The sequence below is a fragment of the Syngnathoides biaculeatus genome, chromosome 2, assembly GCF_019802595.1.
Source record: "Syngnathoides biaculeatus isolate LvHL_M chromosome 2, ASM1980259v1, whole genome shotgun sequence".
NCBI lineage: Eukaryota > Metazoa > Chordata > Actinopteri > Syngnathiformes > Syngnathidae > Syngnathoides > Syngnathoides biaculeatus.
In genome coordinates this window covers 30,137,845-30,161,258 of record NC_084641.1, presented here as the reverse complement: position 1 = coordinate 30,161,258, position 23,414 = coordinate 30,137,845, and the positions used below count along the sequence as shown (strand labels likewise).

Here is a 23,414-nt window from a genome sequence, read left to right as displayed (position 1 = left end):
ATTTTCATCAAATGTGGGTTGGAGATGAAGGAGATGTGGAAACCGGTTCTTCTTAGGCAGAAAGACAAAATGGCAAGAAGTGAAGATGGTGGACTTCAACTGTGCGGATAATGACGGCAAAAGCTCGAGATTTCAGAGAAAGCGGTTGATATATTGTGTGTCCGGGAGACCAGGTGCAAAGTGCCGCGAGGCTACAAGTTCCGGGGCGGGGTTGGGCTACAAATGGAGTCGGGGGTTTGATTTAACGGAAGAGTCCGCGGCTAAGAATGTCTTGGAGGTGAAAAGAGTTGTCAGGTTTGAGCCACGAGGCTGAACGTTGAAATGGTGCGATTAGCGGCTACGCCCCACGGGGAGGGGGCCACCTACAGGTCGGAGGAGTTGGCGACATGGACTGGTAAGTTGTGAGCATCCCGGACGATTTGGGATTGGCGCCGATTGCAGTGGACGTGTTGGTGAAGGAAACGTGGGGGGGGGGGGGGGGGGCAAATGGCTAAACTCGGCATCCAGGAGGAGAAGTTGGAGCGACTTTGCAAAATCAATGAAAATGGAGGCGGCGCGGTGGCTCGCAGTTCTGCGCACCCGGGTTCAATCCCGCCCCCGCCTGTATTCAGGTTGCAGGTTCTGCCCGTTGCTGCGTGGGTCCTCCCCGGGTGGGTGGGTCCGCCGCTTTCCTCCCACATCCCAAAAACTCTAAATTGCCCATAGGTGTGATTGTGAGTGCGGCTGATTGTACCCGGCCGACTGCCCGTTGACTGCTGGGATAGGCTCCAGCACTCCCACGACCCTTGTGAGGATAAGCGGCTAGGGAAATGGATGGATGGATTCTTGATAAGGAAAATAGCACTCTATAATTTTGTACCTATATAAAACATGATCAAATTGTGCATTGCGATGTAGTCATTGTGTCTCCTTCTGGTGTGTGCCACCAGGGGGCAGTAAACTACGGTCATGCTGATGCCATCGAAAAAGACTTTCACAACTACTGTAAGGGACTCTGATGTAATTTTAGTTGCTTTTTAAAGAACAACAATTTGTCCATCTGAGTGCTGTGATATTTTCACACCGTGGATGGATGGATTCTTAATAAGGAAATTTCTAATTTTATAATTTGGTACCTTATAAAACAGGATCAAATTATAGGCTCGAGCACTCCTGTGAGGATAAGCGGCAAAAGAAAATGGATGGATGGATGAAAATGGACCCAGAGTGACCTACAAGAGCGGAGGTAGAAAGTGGTGGTGGGGGAGGGCAGAGGATGGGGGTGGGGAGGAAGATTAAGAGAACAAAAAGGTAGAGCAGCGGAGCACGCGGTGGAGGGCGAGAAAGGAGAAATGAGAAGCGGCCTTTTGGAAAGTGACCAGACGGGCGATGTAGAAATGGGCCAAAGTTCCAGAGAGCAGACTTTGGATGGTTCGGACGCGTCCGGAGGAAAGAGAGACTCGAGAAAAATGGCGGTGGGAGGCCGAGGAGGAAGGAGGAAGGAGGAAGGGGCTGCCGGGGACGGCGGTAGGCGGGGGAGGAGGCAGGAAGTTAAGCTCACCTGGGGAAAAAAAAGAGGGGGAGGGCGGGAAGGGGTTTGTCGGATTTTTGTCCATTTGCAGTGGGGGGGTGTTACGTGCTCAGGGTCAAGCGATGTGGGTTGGAATCAACGTTTTGGGAGTCGAGTAGCATAGTTGCCCAAAAAGAAAATTCATAAATCAAGTAAATTCAACAAACAAGACGAGTCCAGTTGCATGGTTGCAAATTCAGAATCTACACTGACATTAAGGGGTTAAAAAAAACAAAAAAACAAACAAGTTTGATTGAGAGTCAATTTAAACTGACTAAAGCAATTATGTAATGAACGTAATGTCTTGGGAAATCATATTTCAAACCACACGATATGAACTAAACAATTATTTTTGCTTTCAGGGGTGATGTCACTCCAAATGTGCGCTTTTGGCCACTTTTCAGATCAAATGGATCATGTTGAAAGCGCTTGCGGTTATTTGTACCGCAAAATCAACACCCGTAGTCATGGTTACGGGTAATTATTTGGCTAGGAAGTCGTTCATTGTTGGCGTTGGAGTGCAAGCTGCAAAAGCAAAAATGTACGTTTCACGTTTATATGTCGACTTCTTTTCGCAAGCGCTCTCCAAACTGTTCAAAGTCATTTCAAGGTCAAAATGAAATCCGATCATAATTACGCTGAGGTCATGGCAGTTACATCATGGAGGTTCAAACAAAGGGCAACAAGCAAAAGTCAACTAGAGTCACAAAGACAAATGAAGAACAATTCCGTGAGCAGTGTGCAAAAAGTGAAAACAGGAAAAAAAAAGGCCCGTGAATTATGAAAGCTTTTACAATCAATCTGATATTTACTGTAATTAAATCATCCAATTATGAATTTTTCTCCAAAATTATCATTGTGATTTTTAGTAAAGCCTCAGTTCTTGAACGTCCCCGTTTTCAGTTTTCAAATGAAGATTTTGAGAAATTTTTTTTTTTTTTTTTTTGCTTCCGTTTTAAACAAAAATCGGTACTCCAACCGAAGCCGGAAATAACATATTGCGCGCGGGCGGAACAGCTGACCCACGACACGCTTTGTTGTGAATTCCCACACCGCCGGAAAAAACCCACACATGACATAACGCGCGTAGCGTCACTTTTGTTATTGCGTAGAACGCAGCCTCTGTACACGGACGTGTCCCGGTAGTGACTGTTGTTTTTCTTCTTATTGAGGACAATTATGTTATTATTATTATTACTCATTGTTTGAAGTTATTCTGCACTTTTGTTCATAAAAAATGTTTAGAAGGCTGGGGGCCGAGTCGCTACAGATACGGCAATGCGCTCCCAGCCTCGTGTACTCTACTACTAAAGCATACATTTTAAGCAAAAAATAAATATTTCTTAAATTATTTTATTCTATAAAGTATTTAAACTGTACGTGTATTTCTACTATGCGGTTTTGTTTTGTTTTTAATCAGGAAACGGTTTAAAAAAATGCTTTAAAAAGCCACATTTCTTGGGCTCGGAACGCATTATTTCTTTTTCCATTCATTGTAATGGGAAACATCGATTCGGTTTTCAAACAAATGACTTCTCGAAGCGTTTTCTGGAACGGATTGCGGTCGAGAACCGAGGCATCGCCGTATCATTTTGTTGTGGTTTTATTGTCCACCCCGTCCCACCACCAAGTAATAAATGACGCTGTCGTCGCATCAGATCCACTGGCCGGCGTCTGCGAAGAGAAAAGGGGAATGCCAGATGACGGGAAAGGGAAGACAGGTGAGGACGGACGCGTTTGCATTCTTGCGCTTTCAAAACCGAGAGCGCGTGTCGACCGTGCGTTTTTTGTTGTTTGTTTTTTTTTTTCCCCTTGCTCGTCGTCCAGGGCGAATGCGCCAACTTTGTGCGCTTGATCGAGCCGTGGAACCGCACCCACCTCTACACTTGCGGAACGGGCGCTTATCAACCCGTCTGCACGTTCATCAACAGAGGCTGGAGGGCAGAGGTGAGTGCAACGCCCCCCCACCCCACCCCACCCCACCCCAGAGCCATTCGTGGATAAAATCTGCGGCCCTGTATTCCAAGTGGGTGCGTGCGACGCGACACTTATCTAGTTCCACGCCTGCCGTCATCTGTCTCGGCAGGACTACCTGTTCCGGCTGGTCCCCGGGTATGTGGACTCCGGCAAGGGAAAATGTTCCTACGATCCCAAAGAGGAGAACATCGCGGTTCTTATTAGTACGATCACCCCCCCCCCCCCCCGCCCCGACCCAATAAAAAAACCAAGACCAAATGTGACTTTTGGTCTTTTTGTCTCGTCATCCGCCCCACCGTTAGACGGCAACCTGTACGCCGGGGTCCACATCGACTTCATGAGCACAGACGCGGCTCTCTTTCGGACCATGGGCGGGAGGAGCGCCATCCGGACGGAGCAGTACGATTCCAGGTGGCTCAACGGTGAGTCACGGAGGCCGACGCGTGCCAATTGCAGGTTGCGCTTCCCGGCTTCCTGTCTTCCTCAAGGCGAGTTTCCTCCTGCAGAACCGGTGTTTGTCCGGATCCAGCAGATCCCCGACAGCGCGGAGGGCAACGACGACAAGCTCTACTTCTTTTTCCGCGAGAAGAGCTTAGACTCGAGCCCCAGTGTCCTGGCCAGGGTGGCGAGGGTGTGCCTGGTGAGTCAAGAGCGCAAATCCGGCGGCGCCTCGACTTGCGAGCGAGCGAGCGAGCAGACGAACCGCGTTTTTCAGCCCATATGAGTTGCCGATCCCGGTTGACGTGGACTATAAAACTCAACATAAAAAGTGACAATTACTCAACTCTCCTCGCACCAGTGAGGTGAGGCAGAGCCGCGCTGCCCCCTGGTGGTCTTTCTTTTCCACTGCTCGTTGGTAGTCGGAACAACTTTATGATGATGAAATGAAATGCTTCCATTTTTGGTCTTTGACATTCATTATCAGTTCCAATCTTATAATTTCAATGATTTCATCATTTCCGAAAAGCTGAATTATCACACGGTGGCTCAGCTGGAAAGCATTGGCCTCACATTTCCGAGGTCCCAGGTTCGATCCCGGATCCGCCTGTGTGGAGTTGGCGCGTTCTCCCCGTTCCCAAAAACATGCAACATTAATTGGGCACTCTAAATTGCCCCTAGGTGTGATGGCGATTTAGCTGGCGACCAGTTTGGGGTGTAACCCCGCCTCCTGCCCGTTGACAGCTGGGATAGGCTCCGGCACCCCCCTGCGACTCTTGTGAGGATAAGCGGCTAAGAAAATGGATGGATGGATGAAATATTCTTTTGATTTTCTTGCTGTCGTGTCGTTGAAGAGTGTGCAATTGATTGAAAGATTTGAGACCTTCAAAATGTTTCCCTGGAGGTCAAAATTGCAACGTCAATGGGCATTGAAGCGCGAAATCACGACGCGTAAGCTTGGACAAAAAAACCTTTACATTAAGCGGAATTAGCACAAAGTGTGCAGAAGCGTTTATTCAAAACATGTTTTGTATGGAAGTAAATTATTACCACCAGGACTTGAATTTGAAATGTCAAGCGATCACATTTTCAATAGTTGCTACAATTTGCTGTCTGAAATTCAACTGGCCGCAATTCGTCACGTGATGTCACATGCTAAGAAAGCGTAACTGGATTGGCTGGCTGTTCGGTACCGACCTGAAGTAACCCTGCCTGGTGGCACAGACGGTGAATTTTAGGCTGTGAATTGTCGCAACTATTGAAAATGTGATCGCTTGACATTTCAAATTCAAATCCTGGTGGCACTAAGTTACTTCCATACTTTTGCTGCTTTTTTTGTGGGTTTGGAACGGATTAACCGCATTTCCATTTGTCCGAATGCGTTTCATTCGTTCCGTGACCGAGCTCTTAAGTCGAGGCGCCAGCGTACTGCTCTTCATGTGGTGATTTGAAATGTGACAGCGGACACGACGGACGGCGGCGGCCTCGTTTATTTTGTGTCCAGAATGACGAAGGAGGTCAGAAATCGCTGGTGAACCGCTGGACGACGTTCCTGAAAGCTCGTCTTATCTGCTCGGTGATCGGCGACGACGGCGTGGAGACGCGATTCGACGAACTACGTGAGGCTGCGGCGGCGAACGCGCGCGCTTGCGTTTTCCCGCACTAACTTTTGCGCCGCGGGCCTGGCAGGTGACGTCTTCGTTCAGCCGACGCAGGACGAGCGGAACCCGACGGTGTTCGCGCTCTTCACCACCGCAGGGTGAGCACACTCACAAATTCTCATTTTCACCTTGTTGCGCTTCATTTGTTCAAAACGTAAAACTTGCGTCCCAATTTTGATCTTGGAATCTGAAGTCCATAATTGTTTTCAAAGGCTGTTTTTTGTTTGTTTGTTTTTTTTAACAGTGGGTTTCAATTTTTATTCCTTTCGACTTTTTCAAAAAGGGGCTTCGTCTTGGCTGCAATCGGAAAATGAAAATTGCTGATTTTTCTTGCCACCTCCCACCAAAACGTTAAAACTAGGGTAGCAAACAAAGGTCGTGTATATTTTGTCATTTTTTTCCCCCATAAATTTCACGCTGCACGTTTACCTCGGGTCGGATTCCATTTTGAATTTTTTTTTTTTACACCTTTGCCTCGTCCTTTTGGGACCGGCATTGTTTTGGAACGGATTGTTTTTAATATTGTTTTTTTTCGCACCGCCAGTTCGAAATATTCTTTTCCAAGTCCTGTCAAATGTGGTTTTGCGTTCAGCTCCGTGTTCAAGGGCTCGGCGGTCTGCGTGTACTCCATGGCCGACGTCCGCAACGTCTTCAACGGGCCGTTCGCCCACAAGCACGGCCACAACTACCAATGGACCGAGTACAACGGCAAGATTCCGTACCCTCGGCCGGGAACGGTGGGTCTCGGTCGCCCGCCGTCCTCGGCGCTTCCGCGGGCGCCAAAAACCAAAGTTGTTTGCCGCGCAGTGCCCGGGAGGAACCTTCACCCCCGGGATCCACTCCTCCAAGAGCTTCTCGGACGAGGCCGTCAACTTCATCCGGGCCCATCCCCTCATGTTCCGCGCGGTGTATCCCGTCCACCGGCGCCCCCTGGTGGTGAGGACCGGCGTGGACTACCGCTTCACAGCCCTGGCGGTGGATCAGGTGGACGCGGTGGATGGACGCTACGAGGTCCTCTTTCTGGGCACAGGTGAGGTCGCAAAATTACTGGAGGGCATTTTTGAAATCCGTGATGTCGCAAGTAGCTCATGGGGCGGGGGCGGGGGGGGGGTGGGGGAGGGGGCAGAAGCACAAAACCGTTTCTCTGATCGCACCGCTGCTAATTTTTTTCTCGGAGCAGTGACTCAGTCGCAACTGGGCTCTTTTGTCTTGGATGACGTTTGGCGGTTTTTGCAACAAATCGAGACATCGAGTCATTTCTCGAAGAGTGAACCGATTTGCATGTCGGCGAGTCTTCACAGACGTGCTGCTTAACATTTCGGGTCTGATGCTCTATTTTCCGTCATTTGAAAACACATAAATACCTCGTGATGGTCACAACTGGATTTGAATTGATTTCAACTGGGGACGTTGATTTGACGTCAAGTCAGTCCAGTCCACGTTGGCTGCCGGACCAAACAAAGGGATTTACACCTTTGTGTATTTCAACGAACCACATAGCTTTGCACTATTAATGTCCGCCTAGCTTAGCGCTAACAACGCAAAACACATGATACGCTAGCCGTTCATCATCAATAGTCACAATTTTTAAAGCCACGCATTTCGAATACAAAGGGTGGAGCAACACTTATAGACAGTATAACAATGGACCGTGGCCTGTATTCTTTAGCCACTAATAAAAAAAAAATTAATCCAACAGCATCTTTCAGCACTAGTAGAAGATGTGCTTTTATTATTTGTTCGTGACTGCGTGACAAGGTGAGCACACCGAAAGGAGTAGCACCATGAATTGGATTGCGGTATTAAATCGTGACTGTCAAACGATGTAGTTCTTTTTATTCTATTCACTTATGTTTTTACCAGTACTCTTTTTAAAAATCAGGACATTTGAGTGCAATTTTTTTTTCTGTGGCACGGAGAAGATGAATGTCATTTTCATTCGTTTATTAACTTTTCCCAGTGAAAGATGATTTTGCGTTCTGACGCGAGAAATGAACCTCATATCTCACGGCACGGCTATTCTGAGCAGGATTCTGGACTCTCCTCAGATCGCGGCACCATCCAGAAAGTCATAGTTCTGCCCAAAGACCCCACCAAGATGGAGGAGCTCACGCTGGAGGAAGTGGAAGTTTTCCGGGTACGTCCATTTTGGCCGCCGTTGCCGTCGACGTCCGGTCCAAATGTTTTTGTTTGCCGTGTTCCACAGAGCAGAGCCCCGGTCAAAACCATGAAGATCTCGTCCAAACGGGTAAGCGTCCTGTCACGTCACGTCACGTCTCGCATTGCGGCTCGCCTCTCGGGTGTGTGACCTCTGACCTGACGCCCCGCAGCAACAGCTGTACGTGTCGTCGGACGCGGGCTTGACGCAGGTTTCGCTGCACCGCTGCGGGGCGTACGGCCGGGCCTGCTCCGACTGCTGCCTGGCCCGCGACCCGTACTGCGCCTGGGACGGCGAGAGCTGCTCGGCCTTCACGCCCTCCACCAAGAGGTGGCGCCCGCGTTCGTCGCCGGAAAAACGCCGACGGCGGCGAGCGCTCACGCCGCTTTTTTTTCTGCTCTCTGCCGCAGGAGGAGCAGGAGGCAGGACGTCAAGCACGGCGACCCCCTCAGACAGTGTCGGGGATTTAACGCCAAAGGTCGGTCGGCTGCGCGGGGGAAACTTCGAAATGAATTTCATCATCAATTCAAAGCTCACTTGATGAAAAAGTTCAAATGTTCAAACTTAGAACCCCTTTTTGAATTCAAAATCTGGGCTGTCGTGCTACAGTTTCATGCGACATCCATATTTCATCTTTGGTATGGAAAGATTTACTTTTCTCATTCTCGAACAGTTAGCGCTAGGTCTGTTTTTTTTTTTTTCTGTCCGAATGATCGTCAATTAAACTGCAATTAAAATATGAAGAAATGACAGACAAAGCTCCAAAGCAACAAGTTATTACCGTCATTTCCCGGCCTGCAGAGGGCGCCTGGTTACAAGCCTCACCGAGTGCATTTGTAAAGGAAATACCATTTGGTAGGTACGCAGCAACACGCTAGCACAGCGCTAACAGGGCCGGTGAAAATTGGTAACCTTTCACCTCAATTATTAATCAAGAAATAGCTGCCAGTTGAAAAAAAGGTGGCGACTGTGCTAACAACTCACAATTGTTTTGGCAGCTAACGTAGCTTTAGTACCGTCATTTCCCGGCCTGCAGAGGGCGCCTGGTTACAAGCCTCACCGAGTGCATTTGTAAAGGAAATACCATTTGGTACGTACGCAGGACCAAGCTAGCACAGCGCTAACAGGGCCGGTAAAAATTGGTAACCTTTCACCTCAATTATTAATCAAGAAATAGCTGTCAGTTGAAAAAAAGGTGGCGACTGTGCTAACAACTCACAATTGTTTTGGCAGCTAACGTAGCTTTAGTACCGTCATTTCCCGGCCTGCAGAGGGCACCTGGTTACAAGCCTCACCGAGTGCATTTGTAAAGGAAATACCATTTGGTACATACGTACGCCGCGGCTGTGTATAAGCCGCAAGTGGCCACATTGAAACACGAGATATTTACAAAGAAGGACGCTACACAGAAAGAGTTTAACGCTAGCGTTAGCACTAGCGCTAATGATACCAGGGCCGCTTAAAATAAAACTTACCAGTAAATATCACTGAGACACGCCAGTAACACAGCAGCAACACGCCAGCGCAGGGCTAACAGGGCCGGTAAAAGTCACTTCCTCGGCACATGTATTCCACCGGTCTCTTGCTTACCTTTTCCGCTCGAGTGCCCCCTTGCGGCCGTTAGAAAAAATGCACAAATGAGCCACATCGCCGCATAAACCGCAGCGTTGAAAGCGTGTGGAAAAAAAGTCGCGGCTTATAGGCCGGAAATTACGGTACTAGATACTGGCTTAAAAATGAAAAGTTGAACGTTAAAAAATACTGCATTTTTTAAAAAATGTATTTAAAATTGCAAAACAATCCTAAAACTTATGTTACATTCCTTTTATTCCTTTCAACGTTGAAATTCAATGTACAAAAGTCGCATATTTGAATTGTTAAAACGCAATTTACATATTTGTCGGGGATCCGTGCTTGCGTGGCTTTTCTCTGGGTCCTCCGGCCGAGCTCCCGCAGTCCAAAAACATGCACGTTATAATAATAATAATACTAAAAATACTGTACCTCCGTCTGTGTGTACATTCAGTGGAGAAACGTCTGCGAGAAACGGTGCAGTTCGGCGTGAAAGGCAGCAGCACCTTTTTGGAGTGTCAGCCTCGCTCTCCCCAGGCCAGCGTCAAGTGGCTTTTCCAGAGGGACGGCAAAAGGAAAGTGGTGAGCCAACCAATGCCGCACAATTTGCGTGGGATTGGGACGGAGCCCTGCGGCAAAAAAAACCCCAAAACAACGGCCGGGTCCGGCTCTTTCTCGCTTTTTCCGCTGAGAAAGGCGGCGTGAGCGTTTCTACAGTTGTAGTTTTTTTTACATGCTGTTGGTCCTTCACCCCCGTCATCTTTTCACACGATTTCTACTCCCTCCGGTGACATTGCTAACTGTTTATCGCGTACTTACACCGTCCATGCATGCTCTGATCGAGTGTCAGGTGGCTAAACCTGGCCAACTTCCAACATGTCGCCATTTGTCTTGGTCAAAATTGGCGTGACAAGGCAAGAGTCACTAATTCCTTGTCCATATTTTTCCCAAAAATATGACGTATTTTGCTGAATGGGCACGTACGCGGCACTCGCTAATCTGCACAGTCGAGCACGCGCATAAAATTTGTTGCAAGTAGAACTACATATATATTGAAAGACGTCATTTATTTTGTGTAGTTTTGACCAATGTCACCTCTAAGCTGCGCCGCTGCGCAATTGCGCACTCGTCACACACTCAGCGCACGTGAAAACCGATCAACCGCAGTGAACCACAGCCTGACGCCTTTTTTTTTTTTTTTTTTTTTTTAAACACGGAAGCACACAGTCTCTGCTCAGCCAACTTCTACTTCCTAGTTTACATGACACCACCCCCCTCTGCTCTTAAAGGTGTACACTCATAATTACAAACGGAACACACACTCGCATCTTTATATCTGCGGGCATGACTGGTGGACCACACCTGTGCATTTTTCAAATGTGAGTGACTGCTGTATGTGCTGTATAAAAACATAAGAGTAATTACGTAATGGAAAAAAATGTAACTTTGATGACAATTTCATTCGATTCAGCGGATATTGTGCTGTTCCTTCTGTTGTGTGCATCTTGGCCACTTGGTGGCAATGTAACACAGACGTGTGCATAGATATGGAGCTGGTATGAGAACTCATAATGCCTCAGAAGTAATAATCGTCATTCTCTGCCGAGGATGCATAGATAGATAGATAGATAGATAGATAGAAAAAGAGAGAGAGACATAGATAGATAGATAGAAAAAGAGAGAGAGATAGATAGATAGATAGATAGATAGATAGATAGATAGATAGATAGATAGATAGATAGATAGATAGATAGATAGATAGATAGAGAAAAAGAGAGAGAGATAGAGAGAGAGATAGATAGATAGATAGATAGATAGATAGATAGATAGATAGATAGAGAAAAAGAGAGAGAGATAGATAGAGAAAAAGAGAGATAGATAGATAGATAGATAGATAGAGAAAAAGAGAGAGACATAGATAGATAGAGAGAGAGAGACAGACAGATAGAGAGAGACAGATAGAGATGGATGGATAGATAGATAGATAGAGAGATAGATAGATAGATCGATAGATAGATAGATAGATAGATAGATCGATAGATAGATAGAGAGATAGATAGATAGATAGAGAAAAAGAGAGAGACATAGATAGATAGAAAAAGAGAGAGACATAGATAGATAGATAGAAAAAGAGAGAGAGATAGATAGATAGATAGATAGATAGATAGAAAAAGAGAGATAGATAGATAGATAGATAGATAGATAGAGATAGATAGATAGATAGATAAAAAGAGAGATAGATAGATAGATGGGATAGGTCAAGGCACGACACGACTGTCTATGGAAGAAAAAGTTCGTATCCGGCAGTCTTCGAGCGTCTCTTTTCTCACCGTTTCCATCTCCAGCTGAACCGTGCGGGAGACGTCCTGAAGACCAACCACGGCATCCTCCTCAAGTCCCTGAACGCGTCGGACGCGGGTCTGTACCACTGCCTGGCCACGGAGAACAACTTCAAGCACACGGTGGCCCGCGTGGCGCTGCGCATCCTCGACCGAGACATCGTCTTGGCTCTCAGCGCTCGGGAGGAAGAGGAAGAGGAAGAGCCCGAGACTCGCGCGGCGCCGTCCTCGCTCGCTTCCACGCCGTTCCCGCCCGAGATCAGACTGATCAACCAGTACTGCCAGTCCTACTGGGACCAGTCGGGTCCCAAAAGGCAACCGCAGCGCAAGCGCACCAGCCGGCGGCACGCGGAGGCCCGGGAGCGAGGGCTGGGTTAGGGCGCTCGAGTCCTCTGAATTGTGCCCGTCCGGACTTTTCTTGGTGTCGTTCATGCATGTTGGTGCATCTCCTCCATTTGGTTTGGCAGTCGCCGTTCGAGTGCCACGCCGGTGGTTTTTGTCTCCTGCCTACGAGTGGCTCCATTTTTTTTTTTTTTTTCGCGGACGGCACAGCCCACCGATGAGCGCATTCCAATGGTTCCAGTCTAGTTGTCGTCTAAGCTTTCCAGTTCAGGTTAGGGTAGTCACAACGGAAGTCCATTTTGATTTTTTTTTACTTTTTGGGAGGGTTTTTTTTTTTTTTTTTGCCTTCCAGACCAACCGCAGTCTATTCCTCGCACAACCACATGACTACTGTGACGTGAAAGTTTGGGATTTTGGGCTTTTGCGGGAAATTTCAGAAGGAACCTCAAATGCATCTTTGCGCCGGAACCTTAAAACCGCTCCCAAGATTTGAGCGTCGCTCACGTCGCGAATCCTCCTCCACCCTCGAGTCCGAGCGCGATTCTCAAACGTGGCCACTCGTAATGGGCTGGAAGTGTAAAAGGAGTGCGTAGCCGCGATAAATAGTCTTTCGGGGGGGGGGGGGGGGGCGCATATCCAGCTGCGAGAGAATAGCTAACGATGCTAAACAAGCCCACGTTAGCCGCCGCTGCTGCCATTTTGCTAGCATGTAATGGAGTGTTGCTTAGAACACTCAATGTTGTCGCTACAGGGAAGTAAGTTTACTCAACTCGGTTTGTCCCGTTGAGGGTCGCCACTGCAAAACGCTCACATTTGCTTGGCACAGTTTTTGCGTCGGGGAGCGGAGGCCCAAGTGGGACGCGAACTCACCACCCCAGATTTACCAAACCACTGAGCTGGGGGGCCTCCTAAATGTTATCGTTACTATCAGTTCATGTTAAAATGGAGGCGATGAATTCGATCAATTCAACATGGCGACACGCTGGGTCAGCCAGTAAAGCGTTGGCCTCACAGTTCTGAGGTCCCGGGTTCCATCCCGGAGCCGCCTGTGTGGAGTTTTGGCATGCGCTCCGGTTTACTCCCACATCCCAAAAACATGCAACATTTGTTTGGACACTCGAAATTGCCCCGAGGTGGGATTGTGAGTGTGGCTGTTTGTCTCTATGGCCGGCGACCAGTTCAGGGTGCATCCCGCCTCCTGCCCAATAACGGCTGGGATAGGCTCCAGCACTCCCACGACCCTTGTGGGGATAAGCGGCTAAGAAAATGGATGGATGGATGGATTCTTAATAAGGAAAATAGCACTCTATAATTTTGTACCTATATAAAACATGATCAAATTGTGCATTGCGATTTAGTCATTGTGTCTCCTTCTGGTGTGTGCGAAACAGCCACCAGGGGGCAGTAAACTACGGTCATGCTGATGCCATCGAAAAAGAGTTTCACAACTACTGTAAGGGACTCTGATGTAATTTTAGTTGCTTTTTAAAATACAACAATTTGTCCATCTGAGTGCTGTGATATCTTCTCCCCATCCCTGCGTGGGTTTTCTTCGGGCACTCGGGTGTCCTCCCACATCCCAAAAACATTCAACCTTAATTGGACACTCTAAATTGCCCCTAGGTGTGATTGTGAGTGCGACTGTTTGTCTCTATGTGCCCTGCAAGATTGGCTGGCGACCAGTTGAGGGTCCTGCCCGTTAATAGCTGGGATAGGCTCCAGCGCTCCCCGCGACCCTCGTGAGGATAAGCGGCTAAGAAAATGGATGGCTAATTCAACATTTAAACGCACGAGTCCCCGTTTCACTACTTTTTGCTCAACGAGGAGCTGAACGTCAAAATTCATAACAGATTTTTTTTTGAAATCCACAACCAAACGGCATTTTTGGCTGTTGTGAAATTTTACCCGCAAGTTGAACGAATATCCCAAAATTTTTGTGAGTAGTGTATATGCGAGTATGCACCGAATTTTAATTTAATTTTATTTTTTTTTCAGATCACTTGAGGCGAGCATTTTTTTTTTTTTTTTTTTCTTCCAACGTGGCCGACGAGTCACGTAACGACCGGCCGAACCACGAGCGTGCTGATTTTGAGTATGTCGGAAACAAATGTAATATATTGATTGTGAATATAATATATACACGGCCAGTGGAATACTGCTAACGATGACGTTTCATCGGCGTTTGCATGCTTCCGGATGTCGTTTGTCGCGCTTCTCCGCCCTCCCGCGGGCCGTCGAATATTAATATCCCGCGTCTGGATGTCGCCCCCCCATCGTGCTGTCGTGACCTCCGACCCCTTCAAGCGTCTGCGTGGCGAAGACGTGCCCAACGGTGATGCACTTTTCTCAGTGGTGGTGGGAAATGTGGGATGTTTGCACAAATCTAAACATTTTTTTTTTTTTATGTACAGTGCATTGTTATAAAAAGTGGAACGACGTCTGCTCTGTTTTTATTTCTTGACGGGATTTTTATTGTCGAAAAAACTCGCGACGTGACAAAAAAGTGTCGCGTCTGCCTCGAAGGAATGCGGAACGAGCGTCAGTCATCCCATTCGTCGTCGTCGTCTTCATCATCGCCGCCGTCGTCTTCGCTTTCATCTGCAAGAGAACATCGACACGTGTCTGTCTTTTGTTGCCCCCCCCTCGGCTCGGACCCCCCCCCGGTGCAAACCGTACCTGACGAATGAATGACTTTACTCCGCTTCTGCATGACCATCATGAGCGCGCCGACGATGCCCTCGCCCGACTCCGCCGGCGGGCCCGCGGTTTGGTCCTGGCACTCGGACACCTGCGAACGCAAAGCCGAGCTCGTCGCGGCGCCGGAAAGTCAAAGTCGCCACTCGAGGATTTCAAGTGGGGGCGGGGGAAACGTTTCAAATCGGGGTTTTCGACCCTGGCTTAGGCTCGGGTTACGATTTCAAAAGCGAGGGTAGGGTCTCAAAACTGGGTTAGGGTTGAAAAGCGAGAAATTGGCCATCAAATCAGTTAAGGTGACAAATTGTGGTTTTCAACCCGAGTGAGGGTCTCAAATGGAACGTTTGAAGCCACCGTTAGGAATTCCGTTTGAGATTTGAAGCCAAGGTTACGGTTTCGAGCAAGGGGGATGGTGGCAAGTCCGGGTTTTGAACCGAGTGAGATTTGAAGCCGAGGTCAAGATTTCAACGGTAGCAAGTGAGAGTTTGAAATGAGGATTTCCAATTTTAAATTTGAGGTTCGAACCAGTTTTAGGGTTTGAAGTTTGCGTTTGAAAATTAGGGTCTGAAGCCAAGGTGAGGGTGTCAACTCAAGGCAAGGCCAATTGATTTTCAGTCAAAGATCTATTTTCGAGACCTTGCTCATGGGCGTAAGCAAAGATTCAGGTTTGCGTTTGCGTTTACGAAAGAGGAAAATGTTGCTTTACATTTCTGAGCTTCTTCCCCCGTCGTATCTGATCCAGGAGGGCGCCTCTGCCGTCTACTCGGGTCGGAGAGGAACCTCTGGGAGGTGGTGGGCTGCTAAAAGAGGCAGGAGTAGGAGCAGGGGGGTCTGATGAGATCTGGAGCGGCGGAGGGGGAGGCGGCGCCGGATCTCCGCAAAACCCTCTGACGGGCGGGCACGGGGCGGTCGCAGCCGGGAAACCGGCGGCGCGTTGATGCTGCGGAGGCGGCGGCGGAGGAAGCGCGTTGCGAGAGGAGCCCGAAGACGAAACGTGGCAGGATTTGGAGGAGGACGGCGGCGGCGCCGGGGGGACGTGAGACGGTAGGCCGCCTCGGTCGGACGGGGGCGGCGGCGGAGGGACGGCTCCTCGCGCCCCACGCTGGGAATGCGCCGGAATGGGAGGCAGGGGGCCGGAACGCCCTCGAGTAGGCGGAGGCGTCGGGAACGGGTTGGCCGGCCCCGGCGTGGGAGGCAGAGGCCCCTGTCTGCTCGGCGGAGGCGGCGGGGGCCCGGCAGCTGCGACACAGACCAACACGGGGCCGTTAAGTGGTTCAAAGCAAAGTTCCCCCGCCATTCTCCGCCCCCATTGGCCGGCCCGACAGTGCCGGGAAAAAGCAATTCTCAGATTTGGAGATTTAGCGTCATTTCCCCATTCGAATGTTTAAGATCAGCAAACAAACGTAAACGTGAAATGCTGCTTTACGGCCGTACGACTCAGTAAGCTGCAGTAAAATGAACAGTTTTTTTGTTTTTTTTTTTTCACAGGGGACAAAGAATATTTGCCCGGGAGCATTGTGACATGTGTTTGGATTTTCAAGCCTGAAAACTGCCACATAGATGTGATCTGTTAGCTTGTCTACGGTGTTAGCACTAAGCTAGTGGAAAACAGTCAGTTCAGGTGCACGCCTAATTGTTATCGTTATTGTGTGATTCTGTTATTATAAAGCTAAACTTGATCTGGAAGTGGCTTTGAACAGATGGAAGTCTCTTTTTGATCATCAATTTCAAGCAGTTCCTGTGAGGCGGCAATGACCTCTGACCTCCTCTTTTCACCTCCCTTTTGACCGCCTCCATCCCCCCGGAGCGCTCGATGATGTTGTAGACCATCTGGGAGGTCTGCTCGTCCCTCATCTCGTCCTCTCCGATTCCGGCCTGGGAGAGAAGGTTCCACAGGTCCGGGTCCAGGTTGTTGGGGTCGAAGCCGACGTGACTGACGTGCCTGGCGCGACGCACCCGCGAACAAACGTTAGCAACCTTTTCACACGTCCGATGACGCGAAATGTTGAAAGTCACGCGCTGACGTACTTAAATCCGCTGGGGGCGCCGATGTCCGCTTTGGACAGGCCCTTTTTCTTGTTTTTCTTTTCATTCTTGCCTTTGCCGACCCGCAGCGAGGAAGTCGACGGCATCAAGCGGTGACGCGGGGAGACGTCGGGGCCCGGGACGTCCGCGGACCTTTTGCGGAAGGAGGCTCGGCTACCGGATGCTGCGATCGGACGACAGTGCGTGAAGCCTTCTCGTTGATTGATTGATTTGATTTATTTATGAATCATTGTGGAGAGGCGAAGAAGAAGTTGCATACTTTTTTCTTGTGGGACCGGAGGAAGGGTCCTCCTTTCTACAACAAGAAAAGATGGAAATGATTCAAAACTGTTCACTTTGTCCGAAAGGAAAACGTGTGACTCCCGAAACGGGACTTTCGGGGGGAATTTCAGGATGACCCTAAAAACGCCGTTTGAATCGTTTCAACTTCGTTGGCGTTTCGGAACTTTTTGCACGATGGTTCCAGGAAAAACTCGGAGGGAGGACCTCCGCGTCTCATTCTGGTCTTTCTGTGACTCTTCCAGTCCCTTTGCGTCAATTTGGTGACGACGCATTTGCACTTTGAAGGCTCGTATAAACGATCGATTGTTCCCTGATTAAAAAAAAAATCTATAGAAATCTAGATAATTCGATATGATTTGTACAGAAGAACTTGTTCTATAGAACTTTGGCTGTGATTTTGTATAGAATTTCTATAGAAATTCTATTGGACTTGGGTCCTAAAGTTCTATCGGTCTTTAGAAATGTTCTCTAGAATTTTTTGTTTTGTTTTAAATCAGCGTCAACTTGGTCCCGTCGTATCGAAACGGGAACAATATTGTGAAGGTTCACGTCAAACGTTCTTTTCTCCAGGAAATATCTTGCTCCACTAACGGATCAAAAGGATGCAAAAGTTTAGGTTCATCTATGGAAGTAAATATGCACCACCGGGATTTGAATTAAAAATGCCACTGAAAATGTTATGTTGTAAAATTCACATTGTTATTTCAGAGTGATTCTAATTCCAATAGTGAATTTCAGTTTAACTTTTCAACGTTAACAAATTAAAATTAAAATTCAAACGCAATATTTTCAGTGTCCTGAGATTCAACTGGCTACAATTCGCTGCCCGGCCAATCCAGTTGCGCTTCCTTAGTCACGTGACGGCACATACAAAGGAAGCGTATCGTGATTGGCTGGCTGTTCTGTTCTGACTCGAAGTAAAACAACAAAAATAGTGCATATTAGGCATGAGGCAATTGTGCCTTTATCCAGCAGAGGGTGCTGTTTGCCTGCAAATTACAGCGCAGCCTTAAGATGGCTCCACTGAGCGGACGTTTCGCACATTTTTCCTCTTAAAAAGTCACCACAGTTGAAGTTTTTTTGTAAATTATTATTATTGTTATTTGCACTTAGATGCATTCTGTGAAGGGGAATTTGCATTTTCATTGGAGAATATTTCATCTGATTATTTATGACTGTATAATGATGATTGCTTTTTGTCCACCCATCCATCCATTATCTGAGCCGCTTATCCTCACGAGGGTCGCGGGAGTACTGGAGCCTATTTTCGTGCGGGAAACGGAGTCCACTCGGACCCGGTGGCCAGCCGTGTTTTTTGTAGTTTTGTGTACGGCATACATCGCATTCTACAGTTGGTTGTATCGTACTGGCTTTTATTTTTTTACCTTCTTTTCCTCTTCTGTCGGCATAAGGCTGACAATTTTGCTTCCAGCTTTTGTATCGAACGTAGAAATCACAGCAATACCTGACCGGTTGCTCCTTTGGTTGATTTTCCCCACCACAGCATCTCTGAAGGCTTCCGCTTCCTCCCGCTGAGCAAAGTTCAGCCCAACCTGGCAGTCCTGCGCGGGCCCGGCGGGAAATGCAAAAAAAAAAAAAAAAAATGTATCAAGCGCCGCATTAAACGCACAGAGACGGACGGGTGAAACGTTCGACGGTGGGGGGGGGGCGCTTACGTCGGCGGCAAAGGTGTGAAAGGAAAACTGCGGCGATGCGGAGTAAACGATTTGGTTGTAGAGTTCTTGCTCCCACAGCTGCCTCCCGGCCTGCGGGGAGTCAAAACCCAAGTCGCCACGTGCGAGACGTCATCAGAATTTGTTGACATTTTGACAATATGCGTTGAAATTAGTGCCACGTTCCTCTTTAACAAGACAGCCGGTCTAACCTTGTGCTTCATTGCGTACAATAATGCAACATGCGGGGTCCCGCATGGATCAATAACAGGCCCTCTCCTTTTCAGTATGCATATGCTCCCACTCAGCGATATCATATGCAAATATGACAGTTTCACTGATAGTCACTTGTACGTCTTTACAACTAACTAACTAACTGACTAACTAACTAACTAGCAAACTCGCTAACCCACGCAATTGCTGTAATGGCCGCAGCGGGTTGGAGTCCACTTCGAAAGTTCTCTGTACGTTAGCTCGTTGGAAGGCGGGATGCCAAAAAACAGGATTGGTGGTTTGTCAACTTCAAGCGTCAAACGTTTAAAAGGAGTCGCGACGTCGACTCAACTCGTTGACGCCTGGGGAAAAGTTCTCTCCACGAATTGCAGAGTTTGAAATGCAAACTTCAGGTCGAAATCCAGCCCGGTCTCGTAAACACCGAGTCAAAGGCAGTCCTGAAAGGTCGCGTCCTAAAAATTGTCCATTCAAGTCCGAGTTGCTTCAGCGAAAACTTTCCGCGACCGAGCGGGTGTCAAAGTCAAGGGCCGGGGGCCAGATTGGGCCCGCCGCATGATTGCATGCGGCCCGCGAAGCCAAATCACGTGTGTCAACTTCCATCATTCTGGTGAAAATCTCTACCGATATTTCCAAATCGTCATACATCCTAAATGATAAGCTTGAGATATGAGACGCATTTTTGTGTTGCTAAATGTGAAAAATTGGTGGAAAAACCCATTACTCCTTGATTTTTGATTCCAAAAATAGTTCATAAATTTCGTGTGTAAATACGATGAGGCGATTAAAGATTTGAATGATTTCACAGTCATGAGGGCCCCTCTGAGGGGAAAATGTAACTACGGTAATTTCCGGCCTACAAGCCACGACTTTTTTCAAACGCTTTCAACCCTGCGGTTTATGCAGTGATGCGGCTAATTTTTTGTATTTTTTTTTTTCCTAACGGCCGCAAGGGGGAACTTGAGCGGAAAAGGTAAGCGTGAGACCGGTGGAATATATGTGCAGAGGAAGTGACTTTTACCGGTTGTTGTTGTTTTTTTTTTCTTTTTTCAACCGACCCTGTTAGCACTGCACTGGAGTCTCGCTGCTGTGTTACTGCCGTATCTCAGTGATTTTTACCGGTGTGTATGTTTTTAACCGGCCTTGTTAGCGCCGAACTAGCTTAGCGTCATGCTTGTGTCTTGCTGCTGTGCTATGCCGTGTCTCAGTGAGTTTAGCATTTTTTTTAAACTGGCCCTGTCAGTGCTGCGCTACCTTGTTGCTGCTGTGTAGTTGCCATGGCTGTTTTTTTCTTTTTTTAACTGACCCTGTTAGCACTGCGCTAGCATGTTTCTGCCGTATCTCAGTGATTTTTACCGGTATATACTTTTTTTTTAACCGGCCCTGTTAGCGCTGTGCGAGCGTTAGCATCGTGTTACCGTGTTGTTGCTGTGTTACAGTGATTAAAGGATTTTTTATTTTTTAAATTGGCCGTCAGTGCCGTGCTACCTTGTCGCCACTGTGTAGTTGCCGTAGCTTTTTTTTTTTTTAACCACTTTTTTTTTTTTTTAAACTGACCCTGTTAGCGCTGTGCTACCGTGTTGCTACTCTGTTGCTACTTTTTTAACCGGCTGCTATGTCTCAGTGATTTTTACTGGTATATATTTTTTCAACCGGCCCCGTTACCGCCGCGGCAGCGTAAGCGTCGCGCTAGCGTGTTGCTACCGCGTCTCAGTGATTTAGTTTTTTTTTGTTGTTGTTGTTGTTCCTTTTTTTTAACCGTCCCTGTCAGTGCTGTGCTACCGTGTTGCTACTCTGTAGTTGCCGCAGCTGTTTTGTTTTTTTTAACCGGCCTTGTTACCGCCGCGCGAGTGTGTTGCTGCTGTGTTACCGCCGCATTTCAGTGATTTAAGTATCTTTATTATTATATTTTTTTATTATTTATTATTATTATATTCTAATATTATATATTATTATTTATTTTTTTTAACCAGCTCTGTTTGTGCTGTGCTTTCCGTGTTCCTACCGTGTGGTTGCCGCGGCTGTCTATTTTATTTTCTTTTTTTTTACCGGTATGTTCTTTTTTTTTATACCACTCCTGTTCGCGCTACTTTGTTGTTGCTATGTTAAGCCAAGCGAAGGTATTAAAATTTTGAAAACTGTTTCTGCGTACCACCTTTCTTTGCAAATATCTCGCGTTCCAATGCGGGCACACGCGGATTTTACACAGGTGCGGCGCATTCACGCACCAAACGGTATTTCCTTTACAAATGCGCTGGGCGAGGTTTATAATCGGGTGCGCTCCGTCGGCCGGAAATTACGGTAGAACGCCGAAAATGAGTCGCGCGTTACCTTGACATCGTACATGCGAAAGAAGTACGATCGCTGGGGGTTGTCTTTAATGAGGCAGACCACTCCGGTGTGCTGCAGGCTCCACGTGGAAGGCTGGTGAGGCAGCGCCACCAGCAACTGCGCAACTGCCGTAGCCATCGACTGCGCGCACAAACACAAACAACATCCAAGGAAGTCCGGACACCCGCGTTGACTTTTCGGTTCTCGGTTTCCCGGTCAGGATTTGAGGCGGACGTGCGAGCGCTCGTCTCGACGGCTGAAAACGAGACGTCTGCTGCTGCCGCTGCTGCTGCGGCGGCAACGCACCACCAAACTTGTGTCTAATTCTGACACCAGGGGAAGAAATACTTCCTGTTCTAACTACCTCCTTTTGCAGCTTGCAATACTTTTCTGCCGTCTCTCCCCGTGAGATGCACACAGTGTGACTTTAAAGATGTCTCAAAAATAAATCGACGACGGCGACGGTTTTAAATGAAGGTTTCCAGCCGCGGCCGGGGCGACAAAATAAGCGTTAGGGTCGCAAACGACGGCTTTTCGCCCCGAGGTTTGATTTTGAACTCGGGTTTCGGATTTTGAAAGCCAGAGTTGGCTTCTAAAGTCGGGTCTCAAGCCTGCGTTTGGGTTTTGGACGTGGGTCGAGGCTTCAAATTAAGGGTCTCAAGCAGGGTTGGGATTTTGAAACGAGGGTTTAAAAAAAGTGTCGGGGTAACGGTTCAAAGTAAGGGTTGAGGCCAGAGCAGAGTCTGAGTTTTGAAGCCCACGTTCAGGTTTTGAAACCAGGTTTGAGCTTGGAAACTCGGACGCAAAGCCACTGTTAAGGGTTCAAATGACAACATTTAGGTTTGAATCCAAAGTTTAGGCTTTGTGGTACTTTAGCAGTATTGGAACTCGACGTCGACGCGGAAAAGATCCGAAGCGGCAACTTACAGGGCACCTTCTGCCGAGCAGCTTTTCGAGGACTTCGCTCTCCCGGTCGCTCAGCAGGGAGCTCCGAACGTTCTCCGTCTTGGTTTTGGACGCTCGGCTCATGGTGCACCTCCAACGCTCGTGGGCGCCGCCGCGCTACAGGAAGCCGCCGAGTCTCGTCTCTGCGAGAAGCGCGGCAGGAAATACGCACAGATCCGCTTCTGCAACCGCCCAACTTGTTTTCTCGCCTATTCGCGGAGCTCGGACGGCGTCGTCGTGAAACGTGGTTTATTGACAAGACACCATTCGAATTCATCTCAAAATGTACAGGAAAAATGAATCAGTTCGACGTACTTTTGGTCAACATTCATTTCAAGACACAAAAAAAGACTTCATTTAAGCTTCACACACACACACACACACCATTGACTGTCGTGACAAATGCTTTCCCCTCATCTCTTAACACTTCGAGGTCGAGGTTCTCAGCTATGTGTTGCAGTCCGCGGCAGGGGTGTCAAACGTTTGGCCCCCGGGACGACGACGGCCCGATCAGCCTCGCCCGGTAGGTGCGATTTACCAGTCCGCTGGCGGTAGATTTGTGTGAATATGAATACAGTAGCTATAAACGTCGAAAAATGTGTGTCGATCAACATCTTCAGTTCAAAAAAAATTTCATTTTGGTGGGAATTCTTTTGTTCATTCACTGTCAAAACTTCTACGCTTATGTATAAATTTTACACGAGTTCCCGATATATTATTGATAGTGCGTCAATGAGCCAGTTGAGCTTGTCACGATTTCCAGATGCAGATTGGAAACTTATGTTTGCAAAAAGTCTCAAGATTGCTGATTTCAAGCTGTTTTACATACAGTGAAGAAAATAAGTATTGAACACCCTGCTGTATTGCAAGTTCTCCCGCTTAGAAATCACGGAGGGGTCTGAAATTTTCATCACGTCCGCTGTGAGAGAGATCATCTAAAAGGATAAATGCAGAAACCACAATGTATGATTTATTTGTGTGATACAGCTGCAAATAAGTATTTGAACACCTGAGAAAAGCACTGTTAATATTTGGTACAGTAGCCTTTGTTTGCAATGACAGAGGTCAAACGTTTCCTGGAGTTGTTCACCAGGTTTGCACACACTGCAGGAGGGTTTTTGGTTCACTCCTGCACGCAGATCTTCTCTAGATCAGACGGGTTTCTGGGCTGTCGCT

At 47.9% G+C, this 23,414-nt stretch overlaps 2 protein-coding genes across 5 annotated transcripts in view; one reads left to right on the top strand and one right to left on the bottom strand.

Annotated features, from left to right (window-relative positions):
- The window catches only part of LOC133514691 (semaphorin-3F-like), a 31,672-nt gene extending 17,191 nt beyond the window's left edge, over positions 1-14,481 (top strand). For all 4 annotated transcript variants that reach the window (XM_061846551.1, XM_061846570.1, XM_061846561.1 and 1 more), the window contains 15 exons: positions 3,208-3,270; positions 3,377-3,496; positions 3,636-3,729; positions 3,829-3,948; positions 4,033-4,166; positions 5,469-5,583; positions 5,654-5,723; positions 6,218-6,362; positions 6,433-6,655; positions 7,674-7,762; positions 7,832-7,873; positions 7,956-8,113; positions 8,194-8,261; positions 9,810-9,937; positions 11,701-14,481. In XM_061846551.1, the coding sequence (XP_061702535.1) occupies positions 3,208-3,270; positions 3,377-3,496; positions 3,636-3,729; positions 3,829-3,948; positions 4,033-4,166; positions 5,469-5,583; positions 5,654-5,723; positions 6,218-6,362; positions 6,433-6,655; positions 7,674-7,762; positions 7,832-7,873; positions 7,956-8,113; positions 8,194-8,261; positions 9,810-9,937; positions 11,701-12,072 (1,941 nt within the window). In that variant the 3' untranslated portion in view covers positions 12,073-14,481. The remainder of the gene's footprint in view (positions 1-3,207; positions 3,271-3,376; positions 3,497-3,635; positions 3,730-3,828; positions 3,949-4,032; positions 4,167-5,468; positions 5,584-5,653; positions 5,724-6,217; positions 6,363-6,432; positions 6,656-7,673; positions 7,763-7,831; positions 7,874-7,955; positions 8,114-8,193; positions 8,262-9,809; positions 9,938-11,700) is intronic.
- A 2-nt stretch (positions 14,482-14,483) lies between these two features.
- wasb (WASP actin nucleation promoting factor b) lies at positions 14,484-22,467 on the bottom strand. Its single transcript, XM_061846614.1, has 10 exons — positions 22,221-22,467; positions 21,294-21,434; positions 18,735-18,824; positions 18,524-18,620; positions 17,036-17,071; positions 16,759-16,939; positions 16,494-16,672; positions 15,437-15,969; positions 14,713-14,824; positions 14,484-14,634 (listed from the first exon to the last, which is right to left on the bottom strand). The coding sequence occupies exons 1-10, from the start codon at positions 22,320-22,322 to the stop codon at positions 14,576-14,578; spliced, it is 1,530 nt and encodes a 509-aa protein (XP_061702598.1). The 5' UTR covers positions 22,323-22,467; the 3' UTR covers positions 14,484-14,575.
- Positions 22,468-23,414: the final 947 nt, after the last annotated feature.

Excerpts from the sequence above, each read along its gene's own strand:
- wasb (XM_061846614.1), bottom strand. The coding sequence starts at position 22,322 with ATGAGCCGAGCGTCCAAAACCAAGACGGAGAACGTTCGGAGCTCCCTG. Across the intron at positions 16,673-16,758 it reads GGCGCCCCCAGCGGATTTAA|GCACGTCAGTCACGTCGGCT; the intron begins GTACGTCAGCGC and ends GCGTCGCGCCAG. Across the intron at positions 14,635-14,712 it reads TAAAGTCATTCATTCGTCAG|ATGAAAGCGAAGACGACGGC; the intron begins GTACGGTTTGCA and ends GTTCTCTTGCAG.